Below are 19,447 nucleotides of genomic sequence, written 5' to 3' on the forward strand. Positions count from 1 at the left end.
GTGGGCTTCATCGACTACGTCGTGCACCCTCTGTGGGAGACATGGGCAGACCTGGTGCACCCTGATGCTCAGGACATCCTGGACACCCTAGAGGACAACAGGGAGTGGTACCAGAGCATGATCCCTCGTAGCCCCTCGCCCTCCAGCCCGGAGCCGTCTCACACCGACGTCAGACCAGGGGGCACCGCGGTGGGGCCCAACCCCGCAACGGGGCTCAGCGGGGACAAGTTCCAGTTTGAACTCACGCTGGAGGAAGAAGAGGAAGATGAGGAGTTGGACTCGGACCTGGAAAGTCCGCCGGACGACGACCTCCCGTTGAGGGCGGAGCGGCACCAGGACTCGCCGTCCCCTTCCGCGTCCCCGGATGCCGGCAGCAGGTACCGCCCCCCTTCGCCTCGCCCGTTGTGGGCCTTAATGGGACACGAGTCTGACGTCGCCGAGCGGCCACCCTCGTAGAGCCTTGAAGGGCGCACAACAACCAGCACAACCTGCCCTGCCCATGAGACACAGCAGCTTGGGAGGAAGGCAGGGTGGGCCCCAACCTACCAAGAAAGTCTGTAAAATCACCACAGTTCCTTTACACTGGAGACAGCCTCTCTGTAGACGGAGGGACGATCGCCCTCTTTTTTTCTTTTTCCCACATTCGCCTCTCTTCGGGTGCCTAAAGTCTTTATTTGCCACCATGCTTTAGGAGCGTGTCCACTGCAATCGAAGCGTAAAGAAGGAAGAAGTTACGTGACACTCTTCCAGAACAAAAGGTAACAAACGTCTTCCTCCTAAATAACCCACATGTGGACATGAGTGAGTTGTGTGCGACAGGGTCTTGGAAATGACTTTTTTTCATTTTTAAACATTTTAACTGAGCAGCGAGAGAATCAACGGACCTAGACCTCAGGGTATGAAAAGTCAAAAGGGAATGTAGCGTGGATGTCCTCCCCCGTTTGATTTACCTCCAGAGACCAACAAGTTAGTCTCGGCATTGAATTAAAACCCTTTAAATTAGGCACGGAAAGCAATCACGTTTATCATCAAACCAGCTTGTAGCACCGCACAGATTGAGCACTCAAGAAGACACTACCTGTATCGAAGCTTTGGGGGTTTTTTTATACCTGAGATTTATTTAAATGGCGTCCTTGTTTCAAACGTATGTGTTTTATCACTTCTTCCTTGTACATTTGCTGGTCTTGTCTTGTGTTTATGTGCTTGAAAAGCATTTTTTTGATCCTTATCAGGGTGCCTCCAGTCCGCAGTAGCACTTTACCATTTCTGTCACTCGGCTCTTTTTAACGTGTTCCAAAGGGCTTCACCCACTGGCGGCCTGCACATCGTAAACACAAACCAGTTACCTGAAGGCGGGCAGGAAAATAAATACCCATTTGGAATGTAACAAATTAGTAAAACTTCTTTTTTGAGGACCTAAAAACTCTTTCAGCATTTCACCATTTCCGCATTTTATGTTATAGCCTTAAATACATTTTTGTCCTCAAAATTCTGCACACAATACCACATGAATGACAATTTTAAGTTTTTTAAATTGTTTTTATTTTGCAAATGTCGTAAAAATAACTAAATCACATGTACAATAAGTATTCACAGCCTTTGCAAAATACTTTGTTGACGAGGAAGAGGAATGGGCCAAACTGCCCAAAGATAGGTGTGCCAAGCTTGAAAATTAAAAAAACATTTTGTGGCTGTAACTGGGCTTCACGGTGGCAGAGGGGTTAGTGCGTTTGCCTCACAATACGAAGGTCCTGAGTAGTCAGGGTTCAATCCCAGGCTCGGGATCTTTCTGTGTGGAGTTTGCATGTCCTCCCCGTGAATGCGTGGCTTCCCTCCGGGTACTCCGGCTTCCTCCCACTTCCAAAGACATGCACCTGGGGATAGGTTGATTGGCAACACTAAATTGGCCCTAGTGTGTGAATGTGAGTGTGAATGTTGTCTGTCTATCTGCGTTGGCCCTGTGATGAGGTGGCGACTTGTCCAGGGTGTACCTGCCTTCCGCCCGATTGTAGCTGAGATAGGCACCAGCACCCCCCGTGTTCCCAGTGGAAATAAGCGGTAGAAAAGGAATGGATGGATGTGGCTGTAACTGCTGACAAAGGTGCATCAAAGTATTTAGCGAGGGCTGTGAATTATTCTGTACATTTCATTTTTTTAATAAATTTGCCAATTAAAAAAAAAAAACCTTTTCACATTGTGGGGTACTATCTGTAGAATTTTAAGGACAAAAATTAAATTATTCCACTTTGGAATAAGGCTGCAACATAAAATGCAGGAAAAAGTAAAGCGCTGTGAATACTTTCTGGATGCACTGTAATCAGTGTTTTCCCACTGGACTTCTATCCATTTGTGGCAGAAAGTGAGCAACAAAAAAAAAAAAAACATGAAAAGCAAAACAAATATGCTTAAAAATACAATTGATACGTTCCTTCTGTCACTATTTGTATGTCACAAGCAGCCCAGCGCTGCCTCTTAGAGCTTTTAGATGAAAGGCAGGACCCACATCACCTGTTGCTCGCTGAAAAGAGCGATACGTGCTTACATGGCAGCCTGCTCAAGTCCCCAAAAAGACAATCTAGATCACGGGTGTCAAGGTCATTAACATTGAGGGCCACGTTCAGGTATGGCTGCTGAAAACAGTGAAAAAAATAAAAAAAAAATATATATATGCAGCTGAGATGGGCTCCAGCGACCCCAAAAGGGACAAGCGGTAGAAAATATATATATATAAGGTTTCCCACACATTAATTTATTTGTGGCGGCCCGCCACGAAAGAATTACGGCCGCCACAAATAAAAAAAAATTAAAAATAAAAAATATATTTTTTTTTTCGGCTTTTGACTTGCTCGACCGCTCATAAAAGCAATGGGATTCTGTCTGTGAATGGAGCTTTTAGTTACATATTATATAAATATTATATAAATATGTACATAAAGTGTAAATATATTCCAACTCCGCGTTCTTCTTGGTCATCGCCGCCGCTGCTGCCACCAATTCCCCTCCCGCCGCCTGACCACACCACCGCAAATAGATGCCTTACCTGTGGGAAACACACATATATATATATATATGTATATATATATATATATATATATATGAGGTGGCGACTTGTCCAGGGTGTACCCCGCCTTCCGCCCGATTGTAGCTGAGATAGGCGCCAGCGACCCCGAAAGGGAATAAGCGGTAGAAAATGGATGGATGGATGGATATATATATATATATATATACAGATATATACACATGTATACATACACATACATTTAGTAAAGGAGTGGCAGGGAGGGGGGGGGGGGGTACTTTGACATGTTTTTCAGGCTATATAAATGTTGTGACATGCCAGATTTGGCCCTGAGTTTGACACCTGTGATCTAGAGGGATCTGATTGCTCGCTAGATATGGATTAGCAACACTGCTCACATTCCTGCTCGGATTATTAAGAAGCGGCTTTAAGATAGATAGCGCCACCTACAATACAAGCTACTCATTATGTGCTTTTGAGTAACGGCGGATATTAAGCACCAAATCTAATAATGGAGCTCCAGATGTATTTGTGGCGGATCACATCAAATAAATGCATGTACTGTATTCTTATTCCCTACCGTATGTATAAATGGAATAAATAATGACTAGAAGTCCTTGCACATAATAAATGAACTTCCATTCATTCCAGTGAATAGTTTATTGTACTATATAAAAGTAGTTTTGTGCATACGCGAGCTATTTATAGATGGGACCCTAGGTGTGTTAGGAAGCAGAGTTATGTCATCTACTGTATGACATTAAGGTCACAGACAGTCCCATTATAATGTGGTAATGGGCTCGAACGAACAGGTAGCCCAACCCGCCACAAATACATTTAGGACACCACAATTAGATAAAATAATTAATAAATGTACAGAAAACACTGTTAGAAATCAGGTACTAATTATCCTCATCCTGAGTCGTAACTTGCTTGTGGAAGTGTGTAGCATGGTTGATTCTGCTTTTTGGATTTTTGAAGCCAGAGCTCTTCACAAATGTAGTGAAAATGTGTGTAGTTCCGCACAGAAAAACAGAAATATCCTTAAAATTATTTATTTAAAGTAAGACACATTCAAGGACAGTTTAGTTTTCCGTGCTTGTCTTTGGCTTTGAACCCTATCAGTTCAAATCTCAAATCAATGCAGTTGAACACTTCTGTAATTCATTCCAGCATTAATATTATCTACAACAATCATTCCATCAACATTTGAAGCAATGCGAGTCAAACATGAAAACTAAAGTGAAAAGAACTATGATTTGTTTCATTATTTAAAAGTAGATTATCTTCTCTATATACCCATCTATACATACATACCGTTTTATTGAAAAATATTTTTAAATATTTTTACTACATTTTAAAATAATTAATCTACAGATGTCCGATAATATCAGACTGCCGATATTATCGGCCGATAAATGCTTTAAAATGTGATATCGGAAATGATCCGTATCCGTTAAAAAAAGTAAAATTCATGACTTTTTAAAACGCCGCTGTTTATACGGACGTAGGGAGAAGTACAGAGTGCCAATAAACCTTAAAGGCACTGCCTTTGCATGTTGGCCCAATCACGTATCTACAGCTTTTCACACACACAAATGAATGCAATCATACTTGGTCAACAGCCATACAGGTCACACTGAGGGTGGCTGTATAAGCAACTTTAACACTGTTACAAATATGCGCCACACTGTGAACCCACAACAAACAAGAATGACAAACACATTTCGGGAGAGCATCCGCACCGTAACACAAAAGAACAAATACCCAGAATCCCTTGCAGCACTAACTCTTCTGGGACGCTACAATATACACCAACTCTGCCCACCTCAACCTCCTCATGCTCTCTCAGGGAGAGCTTGTCCCAAAATCCTAGCTGCTGTTTTGAGGCATGTTAAAAAATATAATGCACTTTGTGACTTCAATAATAAATATGGCAGTGCCATGTTGGCATTTTTTCCCATAACTGGAGTTGATTAATTTTGGAAAACCTTATTATATTGTTTAATGCATCCAGCAGGGCATCACAACAAAATTAGGTATAATAATGTGTTAATTCCACAACTGTATATATCGGTATCGGTTGATATCGGAATTGGTAATTAAGAGTTGGACAAAATCGGAATATCAGATACCTCTAAATAAAACAAATTATATATCATAATTTTCCCACTTTATCATGCTGATAGAGGGATTTTTCTGAATAACAAAGGTGTATGCTTGACTGAATTACAGAAGTTAAAATAAGGGCATATTGCACTTTTTTTTTTATACCCTTGGCATTTTCTTAAACATATATTTATTATTCGATATTACACTAATGATTTGCTACATCAACTCCAAGACGAGCTAAGATGTGAAACTGCTGCGTAGGATTGGTTTTAGCGTAGAACGGGGGTGTCCAAAGTGTGGCCAAGTGGACATTTGGGGCCCACAGCATGTGAAATAAAATCAAAACTAAAACGCCAAAATGTAAGCCAAAAAGACAATTTAATGAGAAAAGGCTGAACTTTTGATACAAATATGAATTTGCTTTGTTACTTAATACTACTTGACCTACTCAGTGGCCTGGTGGTTAGAGTGTCCGCCCTGAGATCGGTAGGTTGTGAGTTCAAACCCCGGCCAAGTCATACCAAAGACTATAAAAATGGGACCCATTACCTCCCTGCTTGGCACTCAGCATTAAGGGTTGGAATTGGGGGTTAAATCACCATAAATGATTCCCGGGCGTGGCACTGCTGCTGCCCACTACTCCCCTCACCTCCCAGGGGGTGGAACAAGGGGATGGGTCAAAAGCAGAGGACAAATTTCACCACACCTGGTGTGTGTGAGACAATCATTGGTATTTTAACTTACAACACAAACCTGACACAATATAAAAATATCAAATTGGCCCCTGCTTGCTTTGACTTTACAGTAAGCGGTTGTTTGTGGAAAAAGTCAGGACACCCCTGCTCGGAACATCAAAATGGTGGATTTTTTTTTCTATATGCGGACCTTTGTAGAATAAAACTTGGAATTCCCTTAAATTACTTTAAAGACATTTTTCAATGACTTAAAATCTAAGTGTTTGCAAATGACCCATAAGCCATTAACCAGTGCCTTTATTAAAAAAAAATACATGTGGTTCAGAAGCCACAGGTCATATAGCATTGGTTCTTAACCATGGTGCAGGTACCAAAACCCACCACTTTCAAATGCACATTCTCCGAACCCTTCTTTAGTCAAAAATTAAAAAAAATATTTTTTTCAAATTCAAGACAAAATATATGTTTTTGGTAACAGTTTAGTATGTTGGGGAACATATTCTAAGTACCAAAGACTTAAGGGGAACATTATCACAATTTCAGAAGGGTTAAAACCAATAAAAATCAGTTCCCAGTGGCTTATTTTTTTCCCCTAAGTTTTTTCAAAATTTTACCCATCATGGAATATCCCGAAAAAAGGCTTTAAAGTGCCTGATTTTCGCTATCTGTAAATCCACCCGTCCATTTTCCTGTGACGTCACATAGTGACGCGAATACAAACAAACATGGCGGATAACACAGCAAGATATAGCGACATTAGCTCGGATTCAGACTCGGATTTCAGCGGCTTAAGCGATTCAACAGATTACGCATGTATTGAAACAGATGGTTGGAGTGTGGAGGCAGATAGCAAAAATTAAATTGAAGAACAAAACTGAAGCTATTGAAGCTATTCGGCGATCGCCTTCTAACCAACGATTGCATCTTTTGACCACTGGAGCAACTTAAATTGGTCGATTGGTAAGTGTTTGTTTGGCATTAAATGTAGGTGCAGGGAAAGGCTTGATGCAAATATAGCTACAAATGTACATACAGCTTGCCTAAGTAACATGTTAGCCAATATGTCTGATTAGCACATAAGTCAATAACATCAACAAAACTCACCTTTGTGATTTCGTTGACTTTATCGTTGGAAATGCATCTGCTTTGAGTGTCGCAGGATATCCACACATCTCTGTGCCTTCGCTATCATCGGTAAAATGTGCAGAACAAACGAGGGACTTTCGCATCTTTTGACACTGGTGCAACTTAAATCCGTCGATTGGTATGTGTTTGTTTGGCATTAAATGTGGGTGGAGGGAAAGGCTGGATGCAAATATAGCTACAAATGAGGCATAACGATGCAATATGTACATACAGCTAGCCTAAATAGCATGTTAGCATTGATTAGCATGCCGTGCTAATCGATGCATACTCCACGTAAATCAACTTGAATTCGTCCCAGGTTGGGGTTTACACCCTCTGACAACACACCGACGAGGCATAATGTCTCCAAGGTACGGATAACAGTCGAAAAAACGGAAAATAACAGCTGATTTGACTTGTGTGTGTAATGTGTTTGAGAAAATGGCGGATTGCTTCCCATTGGTATGTCACGGGTGAGAGGTCATCGCTCCAACAGCGAACATTTAAAAGGTGTTTGGATTGCCAAATTCACCCTTTTAGAGTTCGGAAATCTGGTAAAAAAAACATATGGTCTTTTTTCTGCAACATCAAGGTATATATTGACGCTTACATAGGTCTGGTGATAATGTTCCCCTTTAATTTAGTTATTTGGTTAGGCTTATAATAAGGCATTAATAAGAACTTAATAATGACTCGTAAAGAGCCAGTATGTTACTAATTTACATGTCAATAAGCAACTAATTAATGGTGAATATGTTCCCCAAACTAAAGTGTTACCATGTTTTTACTGGTGCACAAAATGAACCGTGCATGAATATCACCTTGTTCAAACAACAAAACCTACACAGTGCATAAACTCACAACAAATTACAATCCTGCAAATCAGTTTGACTTCTGTTGTTGCCATATCCGTAATACGCCGATAGGGAGAAGTTTTTATTTACACGATGAGTTGGGTGTGTCTTCACCTCCACCGAACCCCTGAGCCCGACTCACCGAACCCCTAGGCCTAGAGTTCCATCGAACCCAGGTTAAGAACCACTGTTGTATAGTTTATGGTTTAATAATGCAGGCCTTTAAAGACTTGGAGATTTCCTGCCCGGCCCAAAAGGTAGACTTGGGGAGAAAAAATAAATAAAAGCACAGTTTTGAATGTTGCTGAAAGAAATGACTTAATTCAACCAGTAAATCTTGTTAGTAAAGTGCTTGACTGGGATAACTGTGTGCCATTAGTGTTAAACACACCTGCCAGCCAACAATGCTACATTTTTACACTACAGATTCTAATGATTGCATTTATAGCGATAGTTTTTAACAAAGAACGCAACTGACATTTTATTACATTTTGTTCTAATCCCATAGCGTCCGTGTGCGTCTCATCCAGACCAGTATCTGTGGCCAGCACACAAGTAGAAAGACTAGGAAGTGACACATTTTAATGCACTTCCTGCTGGTAGAAAATAAGTTTGATTGATCTGCCTTATATTTAGATGGCACCTGATGTTTAAAGACCATTGTACTGATTTGGTCCAAAAATACCACAATGGTTCTTAACAAGGAAAACATCATTGCCAAAGAAAAAAAAAAGTATTACAATATATGTGCAACATGATTGTGTCCCTGCTCCCGCTTACTTCCTGTTTTGAGCTGTCATCATTCTTGTCAATCATGTCGTGCCAACTTCTTGAAAGCTATTTATTCGTACGCGTCTGTCCAGGACAAAGTACTGTATAAAAAAAATTAATAAAAGAAGAAAAGAAGTATGTTCCGGAGCCTATGAAGATCAAATATACTTGACAAGTATAACAGTAGATCTGCCACTCCGACTGCTTTCACGTTTTAAAAACCAAATGATTTTCGGGAGTTCAGGGTGTTTTATGTGGGGGGGGGGAATGCTAATAAATTATATGGAAATTGATGTTGGTTTCATGATTCTTACATATGATTTGTTTAAAGCAGGGGTCACCAACGCGGTGCCCGCGGGCACCAGGTAAGGTAAGGTAAGGACCAGATGAGTCGCCCGCTGGCCTGTTCTAAAAATAGCTCAAATAGCAGCACTTACCAGTGAGCTGCCTCTATTTTTTAAATTGTATTTATTTACTAGCAAGCTGGTCTCGCTTTGTTCAACATTTTTAATTCTAAGAGAGACAGAACTCAAATAGAATTTGTAAATCAAAGGAAATATTTTAAAGACTTGGTTTTCACTTGTTTAAAAAAATTCATTCATTTTTTTACTTTGCTTCTTATAACTTTCAGAAAGACAATTTTAGAGAAAAAATGCAACCTTAAAAATTATTTTAGGATTTTTAAACACATATACCTTTTTAATTCCTTCCTCTTCTTTCCTGACAATTTAAGTCAATGTTCAAGTATTTTTGTTTTTATTGTAAGGAAAAATAAATACATTTTAATTTAATTAATTTTAGCTTTTATTTTTTCGACAAAGAATATTTGTGAAATATTTCTTCAAATTTATGATTAAAATTCCCAAAAATTATTCTGGCAAATCTAGAAAATCTGTAGAATCAAATTTGAATCTTATTTCAAAGTCATTTGAAGTTCTTTTGAAAATTTTGTTCTGGAAAATGTAGAACAAATGATGATTTGTCTTTTTTAGAAATATAACTTGGTCCAATGTGTTATATATTCTAACAAAATGCAGATTAGATTTTAATTTATTTAAATCATGTCATCAAAATTCTAAAATATTAATCAGGAAAAATTACTAATGATGTTCCATAAATTATTTTTTTCAAAAAGATTCAAATTAGCTAGTTTTTCTCTTCATTTTTATCGGTTGAATTTTGAATTTTAAAGAGTTGAATTTGAAGATAAACTGTTTCAAAATTTATTTTGAATTTTTTTTATGTTTCCTCCTCTTTTAAACCGTTCAATTGTTTTTTTCATCATTTATTTTCTACAAAAAACCTTCCGTAACAGGAAAAAAAATGTACGACGGAATGAGAGCCAGAAATACCCATTTCTTTATATATAATTTATATATATAGATTTGTTTATTAAAAGGTAAATTGAGCAAATTGGCTATTTCTGGCAATTTATTTAAGTGTGTATCAAACTGGTAACACTTCGCGTTAATCAGTACCCAAGAAGTAGCTCTTGGTTTCAAAAAGGTTGGTGACCCCTGGTTTAAAGTATATGTCCTAGGGGTTTTCTTTAATGTACATCATCAGACAAAACAAAGTAATATAACATGCATAATTTGAATGTCATATGTGCTTGACTCTTACACCTTTCTAGCAGAAGCCTCTGTTGAGTCTGACCGCTGCTCCGGTGCAGGCGGGAGGCTTCACCCCCTGGGAAGACATGAGAGGTATAGTCACTTCATTAGGTACACCAGCCAGGTCAAATACAGGAGCTCCATCGTAGGGCTGGGCAATATGGCCTTTTATTAATATCTCCATATTTTTAGGCCATGTCACCATACATGATATATATCTCCATATTTTGCCTTAGCCTTGAATGAACACTTGATGCATATAATCCCAGCAGTATGATGATTCTATGTGTCTACTTAAAACATTCTTCTTCATACTGCATTAATATATGCTCATTTTAAACTTTCATGCAGAGGGGGAGATCACAACTATTCAATTCAGCAAAAGTATTTATTAAACAGTTAATAAGCAGTGGCACAAACATTCATGTCATTTCAAAACAAAGTGCAAGATTGTCAGTGACATTTTAAAACAAGCTATGAGTGCACTTTTGTGCATGATGTCACTAAGATGACATCAAAACACTAAATTAAAGTGCATTTTTTTGTTTTCAACTATTGTAGTGGCATTCTGTAGGAAATAGGAAATCAGTGTATGTCCTTCGCTATGTAGTAGGTTCCTGCAGACGTTATTTCCTTCGTTTGTTGACTATTTTTTTTTCACATGGTGTTCTGGAAATAGTTGCTTCGGCATTTTGTGGTGTGGCACCGGCCGGAGATGTTGACATGCGGAGTTTCAAGCATTCTTCATTCTCTTGCGGGTGACTTTTCAAATGATGCTACATTAGATAGATAGATAGATAGTACTTTATTGATTCCTTCAGGAGAGTTCCTTTAGGAAAATTAAAATTCCAGCAGCAGTGTACAGAGTTGAGATCAATTTAAATAAAAGTAAAAAGTAAATAATGGGGGTTTAAATGGAAACAAAATAGAGAAATATTACAATAAGAATAAAAAATAAAATTAGCAGTGGTGCTACTTTTTGTAGCAATGTTTTTGCCGCAGAATTGTTCAATATATTCCCACTTGAAGCCAAACCACTGCCAGACGATGGACCCCGTGCTGTTTTTCTTGGAAATTAATTCTTACTTCATTTGTTACCAGATTTGCACTTTCTCTCTCGTATTACCACCCGCACCGCTCCGCTAGCATCACAGCTAATGTTGCCTGTCTGTTCCGCAGAAGCGTGTGACGTCGCACACGTGATGTTTGTAAGAAGGTGCGCTTGTTTTAAGTTTTTGGGATAAGGAGAAGCAAGAACATGAGAACGTATACTCGAATATCACGATATAGTAATTTTCTATATCACACAGAGACAAACAAGCGATATATCGAGTATATTGGATATATCCCCCACCTACTCCATCGAAAAGTCCAAATCCTGGATCTCCAACCAATAGCTCGCCAGGTGATATTAAGTAGCTCACCAAAAAGGGGAAACTGCACTTTTTTGGAATCATGCCCATCATTCACAATCCTTGTGTAAGACAAGAACATGTGTATTGATTGTTTATGCATTCTAATACGTAATATACGGTAAATACAAAGTGGCTAACAATGCAGCTAACAGGAGTAAACTATCGCGCCCATAAAGTCCTCTAAAAAAACATTCAAAAACTACCAACAATACTCCATTTACATGTCTTAACCTGCCTATTAACCAAATATTAGAGCTAACACTGAGGACTACTAACAGTGGTGTTGTGATCAGAGCGGTAATTAACTTACCGGTAGTGCCAGTGAGCTGCTGCACCGCCTCTGAATTGGTAAAAAAGTTCATTCTCAATTATAATTCATGCCTTGGGAATAAGCGGTAGAAAATGGATGGATGGATGAGCCTTTCACTTGTATTGTGAAATAATTGACAGAAAATGAGAAGTTGGTTAACTTTGACCCAGAGACGGCAAGAAAGACGCAAAAAGATGCTAGTTTGCGGCCATATTTTTTTCTTACAAGCATGAGAATTATGATCCAAGGGAAAATATAAACATCCCGTCAGTCGGCATCCCAGTGAGAGCAGTAGTCGATTGTTTTTGTTACTTTGTATTTGTTGTTTAGCACTTCAAAATACTTCTGTTTGCACGATCTGCTTATCATTTAGCTTCTAAAACTTGGAGATCATCCTCCTTATAATCAGGCTCAAAAATAAAAAAGGTTCTGGATCATTGTTTTTTCCAAGTAGTCTATCTTGGTGCTCATGAAGTTTGTCATGATTAGTAGTTGTTTTTTTAAGGAAATAGAGAACTTGATGACTCTTTGTAATTAATGCGCCACCGTATGCTAAAAATGGGTAAAATAATATGAATGTGCCTGTTACTACATTACATATATATTAGCAGAATGTATATGAAAAATTGTTGGAAGTTTTGGGATGTTTTTTGAACGCTTTATAGACAAAATAAATTCCATGACCTCTGTTGTTAGCTGACTCTTGCTAGCGTTTATTTACAAGTTAGAATTCACAGAAAAATTAAGACTTATGTGCTTGTGTCCCACATAACGACTGTGAATAAACAATAAAATGCAGTTCCCCTTTAAAATGGTTTAATTCACACATTTTATTGTAACATTTCATTAAATATATCAAGACAATAAAAGTGTTTTGAGTGGAGATCTGCTTTCTAAAACAAAAGTACAATTTATTTGTTGTCAGTCATAAAACACAAAATATTTAGTTTTTGTCAAAAAAGCTTGAGTGATTTAAAAAAAATCCCTACACAAGAAGTAAATGCAAACTGAAATGAAACATTTAATACAAAATGTGAGTTGTGGATGCCAACATTTTGTTATTGCTCTGGCAAAACAAGCGTAACCCCTTTGTTTGGCTTGACATAGCTATACAAATAACAATACAAGTAGCACTCATCCTTTTACATTTTCGGAAAATGGTTTAGAGAAAAAAAGGTTGTAGACCCCTGGTTATTATTTGCAGTTTTGATCAAGCTATGACACAAACACGGCATGATCATTGTGTTCTGTCCGCAGTACTTCATGCACTATTGAAGCGGTGTAAAATAAAGCACCATTTACTCACCTTGTACAGTTGGCAGACCAAATGGAAGAGCGAGGTCATGGCCTGGTCTTCATGATCTTCCTTGTATTCCTGTCAAAGGAGTTTAATGATTTATGAGTGGACTTTAATCAATCTTTCATTAATTACAGTTGTGGGGCCATGCCAGAGCCGTGTATACAGAAAGTATGGCCAACTCTATCAACGTTGGGAGCAAACATGGCGCCCTGTAGTCACGTGAGTACGCCAGACAATGTCTTCAATGACTGGTCAAAAGCCCCTCTCACGGGACTACAGAGCGCCATGTTTGCTTCCAACTTTGATACCGATAGGCAATAAGGTGAACCAGGAAAAAGTGGCTAGAAAGTGATTTTTGTTCACTTGTCTGGGCACTACTCTTTTATTTTTTTATTTTTTTTTTGCATTTTTGCATAGACAATACCATTGTGGACATTAGGTTAAAAGTTCTCGGAAAAATATCCTGGCGTTTTTTTTGTTGTTTTTTTTAGAGCCATAAATGTATAAAAATAGGAATTACAAAAAAACCAAAATCTTATGCAGCTGGTTTTTCTTGTAAATGTATTTACATTCATTCTGGAAACAGAATCTCTCTCACAAATTGACATTAATACATATACCTAACATTTGAGAGAAGTATTTTAGCATTGGCATACTTTAATTTGAATTCAAACCATGAAACATACAAAAGAAAATGCTTCAAAATAGGTGAAAAGCAACCTGTATAATTAAACATACCCATGGTATGTTTTGCCAAACAATTATGTTTTATACATATATGTAGATACTGTGTTATAAGAGGAAGTAAAAAATTTAATTAAATAAAGACTGAATAAAGGGGGCGGTGTGGCGTAGTTGGGAGAGTGGCCTTGCCATTAACCTGGGGGTTCCTGGTTCAATCCCCACCTCCTACCAACCTCGTCACGTCCGTTGTGTCCTTGAGCAAGACACTTCACCCTTGCTCCTGATGGGTCCTGGTTAGGGCCTTGCGTGGCAGCTCCCTCCATCAGTGTGTGAATGTGTGTGTGAATGGGTGAATGTGGAAATAGTGTCAAAGCGCTTTGAGTACCTTGAAGGTAGAAAAGAGCTAAGCAAGTACAACCCATTTACATTTATAGGAACACTTTGGCCCAAATTGGCTGACATCAATCAAAATATCGAACGATGCCGAAAATAAATATAGTTTTTTTATTATTTTGTCCTAACTTTGCACATTATTGGCCATACTCTATACAAGGCTCTGGGTTATCCTATCCTTTGACTCCCCCTTGTGGCATTATTGTACATTACACAAAGGTTGGATGGGATGGATAAAAAGCACCAACTTTAGTAGAACATTGTTTGCAGGAAATGCTATGCAGTTTTTTTTCTACTCTATATTCAGGAAGGCTGTATCGAACCATCAACCACAGGTATCATCTGCAGCATAAAACCCAAATCAGAAAATCCTAAAAATAATTTTTTAAATGTTATTTATGAAGAATGACAAACAGTTTCATAAAAAGGCTGGAAATGCCAAAATCAGCAGCAACGCTAACTAACATAACTGCAAACACAGTTTAGTTGTTTACCCCATTGAAGGTGACCCACGGGACATGCGTGTGGGCGGGGCTTAGCGCTCTGGTCATGGCAGCGTTGGCGTGCATCAGTTTGCGGCCGAGACCTCCCCTCACGCAGAAGTCCACAGTGGCCCAGGAGACAGAGGGAGCGTGCATGTGAAGGCACTGTGACAACATGGAGGACACGCTTTACTCTAAACTCTCCGAGTGGCAAACATAACAAACAGCACACATGTAGGAATAACCCCCCCATCAGTGTGTGAATGGGTAAATGTGGAAGTAGTGTCAAAGGGCTTTGAGTACCTTGAAGGTAGAAACGCGCTATACAAGTACAACCCATTTATCATTTATTTATCATTTAACCACGTTCTGAATGTGCCTGAACCGCAGCTCTCCAGTGATGATGGCATTCATGCAGCACCAGACTGTGCTGTTGTCAAAACAATTTTTGTACTCACTTATGTTAAACTGCGGGCAACAAGCCTTTTGTAGAGGAAAATAAGGAGGTCCAACACCACATGGAGCTTTGATATTTGCGCCTTTAATATATTGCAGAATTGTCCTTAAAATTACCATACTTTGAACTGTAGAGCGCACAGGTCATCAAGCCACACTCACCAAATTTTTGAAAAAAAAAAGTATTTGTACATGTAGTGTAAATTCTGGACTATAAGCTGCCAGTCTTTCCTACACTTTGAACCCTGCGGCTTATGAAACAGTGGGGCCATTTAGTGGATTTTTCTTTGCTGACGATAATACAAATAAAGAAAACAAAGCAAATACCATTTTTTTTGTGCTATGGCACCATCTTTTGGACAAATTTGCTTACTGCAGTTGCTGCAGTGTCCTTCCATTCACTGCTTTCAACCGGAAAAAGTAGTAAAATGTCTGATCAAACAAAACGGAAGTCATCGTCATGAACCCACTAGCTGCGGAAGCTAACTCTCCAATCAGCTAAACAGACTCAATAACTCCACGGTGATGGTGAATTTACGAATCTGAAACTATACAAAAAGAATGTCATTGTAAATTAATAGAAATGTCCGATAATATCGGACCGCCGATATTATCGGCCCATAAATGCTTTAAAATGTAATATCGGAAATTATTGGTATCTGTTTCAAAAAGTAAAATTTATGACTTTTTAAAACGCCACTGTACAGAGTTGTACGTGGACGTAGGGAGCAGTGCAGAGCACCAATAAACCTTAAAAAGGCACTGCCTTTGCGTGAGGGCCCAGTCACATAATACCACAGCTTTTCACACGCACAAGTGAATGCAAGAATACTTGGTGAACAGCCAAACAGATCACATTGAGGGTGGCTGTATAAACAACTAACACTGTTACAAATATGCGCCGCACTGTGAACCCACACCAAACAAGAATGACAAACACATCTGCACCGTAACACAACAGAACAAATACCCAGAAACCCTTGCAGCACCAACTCTTCCGGGACACTACAATATACACACCCCGCCCACCTCAACCTCCTCATGCTCTCTCAGGGAGAGCATGTCCCAAATTCCAAGCTGCTGTTTTGAGGCATGTTAAAAAAAATAATGCACTTTGTGACTTAAATAATAAATATGGCAGTGCCATGTTGGCATTTTTTTCCATAACTGGAGTTGATTTATTTTGGAAAACCTTGTTACATTGTTTAATGCATCCAGCGGGGCATCACAACAAAATTAGGCATAATGTGTTAATTCCACCACTGTATATATTGGTATCGGTTGATATCGGAATCGGTAATTAAGAGTTGGACAATATCAGGATATCGGCAAAAAACCCATTATCGGACATCTCTTTAAACAAATTTTATTATCACAGACACTGGTAAATGTGTTAGCATATTCGCTAAAGCTAACGACGCTAGCTAAATTACATTACAAGTACAAATATTCATGAAAACACTCCTACTGACGTCACACATTGGACAGTTTAGTAAGTATGAATTGTTTTAGTCAAATTGTAAAACTTGCAAACCTTGCTTGGAGTGATGTAGATCCTTTCAAGCAGAAACACTATTGACGGATAGTAGACTACACCGGATATGCTTCCGGTACAAGGTATGGAACAAGAATTGCATTTTCAACCCACAGCACCTGCAGTCAGAAAACTCGCCATAGCAAAATAAATAAAACACCTTTCCAGTGTCGTTGGCGAAGAAAAATCCATAAAATCAGCCACACCGTTTTATAAGCGTGGAAAAAAGTAGCAGCTCATAGTCCGAAAAATACGTTGAAGTGTATTCTCTTCATTTTTGGCCTTAAATTAAGAATTTTCAAGAATAAATATGACTGAATGAATTGTCGCCACCGACTGGCTCAGGTGCTGGCAGTTTTCCTTAATTAGATTAAAGGAGTGTGAAGATGACTGTAGGAGTGTCATTTCATCCTTAGAGAGCTCATGTCAAAACTGTTTGTTTTTTTATAATTTGCTGCAGCTATAAAAGTATAATTCATAATAAATTTCTATTTTTTTTTATGAATTTACTATGGTCCAGCCTGAAACCAATTAACAGCAATACATACTGAAGGGGTGTCCAAGGTGTGGCCCTGGGGCCATTTGCAGTTTTGTTGGTTAGCAACATGTCAGAAAAATAATAATAAAATAAAAATGTAGGGGGGAAAAAAAGAGCAAAAAGACATGATGTAATGAGACAAAAATCTGAAAATTTGACATACAGTTTGAAAAGGCAAAATTATGTGGGGGAACTTTTTATATTTAACATTTAAAAATGCTACAAACAGACATCAAAACTTAGTGTCAACTTTGTTATGAATGACAATTTGTATTATTAATAGTTATTTGTAACCAAATTTTAGCATTTAGTCATTACATCAGTCTTTTCAGTCATTTTTACTGTTATGTTTTTTCCAACAATATGTTGCAGGTCAACCAAACTTGAGATGCTGCCCCTTTGGAGAACCTTGTAATTGTCATGATCCGTGGCCCGTTTTTGTTATTTTCTGTTAGTTTTGGACTCCTTTAGTTCCTGTTGTTGTGCACCCTCGAGTTTGTTTAGTTACCTTGGCCACTTAATATTTTCACCTGCCTCTGATTGGTGTTTGGGATGCTCACCTGTTCCTCAAGCACTAATCAGAGGTATTATTTAAGCCTGCCTTCGCCGGTCGGTCGACCTGGCTTCTTTGTTTGCTTATGCTACAGTTACGCGAGTATTCCTTGTCTTTTTGCCTATGCTAAGTGTTCGCGTTTGCTTGGAGTGCGATCGGCACATTTTTCCTCTGGCTTGTTTTCAGTCTTTGGTACTTGTTTGAGTTCTACAAATAAATCATGTTCCTACCTGCACGTCCTGTCCGGAGTGGTCCGTTAGTCTCCCGGGGGACCGAACTTCGCAGCAAGCTGCGACCCCCCACATGCAACAGTAATAACTGAGAGTACACTTTGTCACCTATCACAAAGGTGACACTTTGTTTTGTCTTTAAATATAAGTCTTCAGCAAAATAAAGTATTAAAATCGCCCCCCGCAAAGTTTCACTTTTCAGTCGGCAGCCTTTGGTGTAAAAGCTTTGGATCCCCTGCTCTACAAGCTCTACAGTGACTACCCTAAAGCACAACTGTATTTTATTTCTATAGTATTTCATTCTAGAAGATGTACTGCATTAAAAAAGCTTGCTGAAATGTGTACTCACTTTTCAGAAATCCTGTATACAGTCCATTAAAATTTACTGAGATGTTACGGAAAACAATAAATCGCGTTTGTGCTGAGTGGAAAACTTCTATACCTCCCATTTTTCTAAAAGGGACCGGGATCGATCGTCAAAGTACATGTTTAGATCAATGAACCGCAATTCCCCTGTCCCGGCAGTACTCGTGCATTGTCCCAGACAATGACAGACTGTAGTCAAAACCTAATATACCGTACTTTTCGGACTATAAGTCGCAGTTTTTTTTCATAGTTTGGCCGGGGGTGCGACATAAACTCCGGAGCGGCTTATGTGTGAAATTATTAACACATTACCGTAAAATATTAAAAAATATTTATTTCATTAGCGGAAGAGACGAAGAAAATGTCAGCAATCGTCACACACACGTCAACCAATAAGAATTCGGCGGGGGAGGGTCAAGGCAGAAGTGCATTGTGGGTCATGGAATGCTAACTGCTATATGCTACTGCCGTAGCTATTAAAGTAGATCATTTCATCGTTGGCGGTAACTTATAAAAACTGAGAAGGGCTGAACAAAAATGGCACCGAAAAGGAAATCATGTACTGCAGATTACAAGCAGGATGTAGTGAAATATGCAGCAGAAAACGACAAGAGGAAGCGGTGTATACCTTTGGAGTTGGCAGAGTTGTTTAGAAGCGACATCGAGGAAGAAGATTTCATGGGATTTAGCGATTAGGAGTGACAGATTGTTTGGTAAACATATAGCATGTTCTATATGTTATAGTTATTTGAATGACTCTTACCATAATATGTTACGTTAACATACCAGGCACCTTCTCCGTTGGTTATTTATGCGTCATATAACGTACACTTATTTAGCCTGTTGTTCACTATTCTTTATTTTTGTTAAATTGCCTTTCAACTGTCTATTCTTGGTGTTGGATTTTATCAAATAAATTTCCCCCAAAAATGCGACTTATACTCCAGTGTGACGTATATATGTTTTTTCCCTTCTTTATCATGCATTTTCGGCCAGT

General features: G+C 38.8%; 2 protein-coding genes across 9 annotated transcripts in view; one reads left to right on the forward strand and one right to left on the reverse strand.

Annotated features, from left to right (window-relative positions):
- The window catches only part of LOC133540631 (cAMP-specific 3',5'-cyclic phosphodiesterase 4D-like), a 232,097-nt gene extending 223,228 nt beyond the window's left edge, over positions 1-8,869 (forward strand). For all 8 annotated transcript variants that reach the window (XM_061883402.1, XM_061883406.1, XM_061883403.1 and 5 more), the window contains one exon: positions 1-8,869. In XM_061883402.1, the coding sequence (XP_061739386.1) occupies positions 1-456 (456 nt within the window). In that variant the 3' untranslated portion in view covers positions 457-8,869.
- Positions 1,116-19,447, reverse strand: part of LOC133540634 (gamma-interferon-inducible lysosomal thiol reductase-like) — a 26,752-nt gene continuing 8,420 nt past the window's right edge. The window contains exons 5-8 of the mRNA XM_061883414.1: positions 14,786-14,938; positions 13,221-13,289; positions 10,202-10,265; positions 1,116-1,318 (exon numbers count right to left, since the gene is read on the reverse strand). Of these exons, the coding sequence (XP_061739398.1) occupies positions 10,206-10,265; positions 13,221-13,289; positions 14,786-14,938 (282 nt within the window). The 3' untranslated portion in view covers positions 1,116-1,318; positions 10,202-10,205. The remainder of the gene's footprint in view (positions 1,319-10,201; positions 10,266-13,220; positions 13,290-14,785; positions 14,939-19,447) is intronic.

Source organism: Nerophis ophidion, linkage group LG22, assembly GCF_033978795.1.
Source record: "Nerophis ophidion isolate RoL-2023_Sa linkage group LG22, RoL_Noph_v1.0, whole genome shotgun sequence".
NCBI lineage: Eukaryota > Metazoa > Chordata > Actinopteri > Syngnathiformes > Syngnathidae > Nerophis > Nerophis ophidion.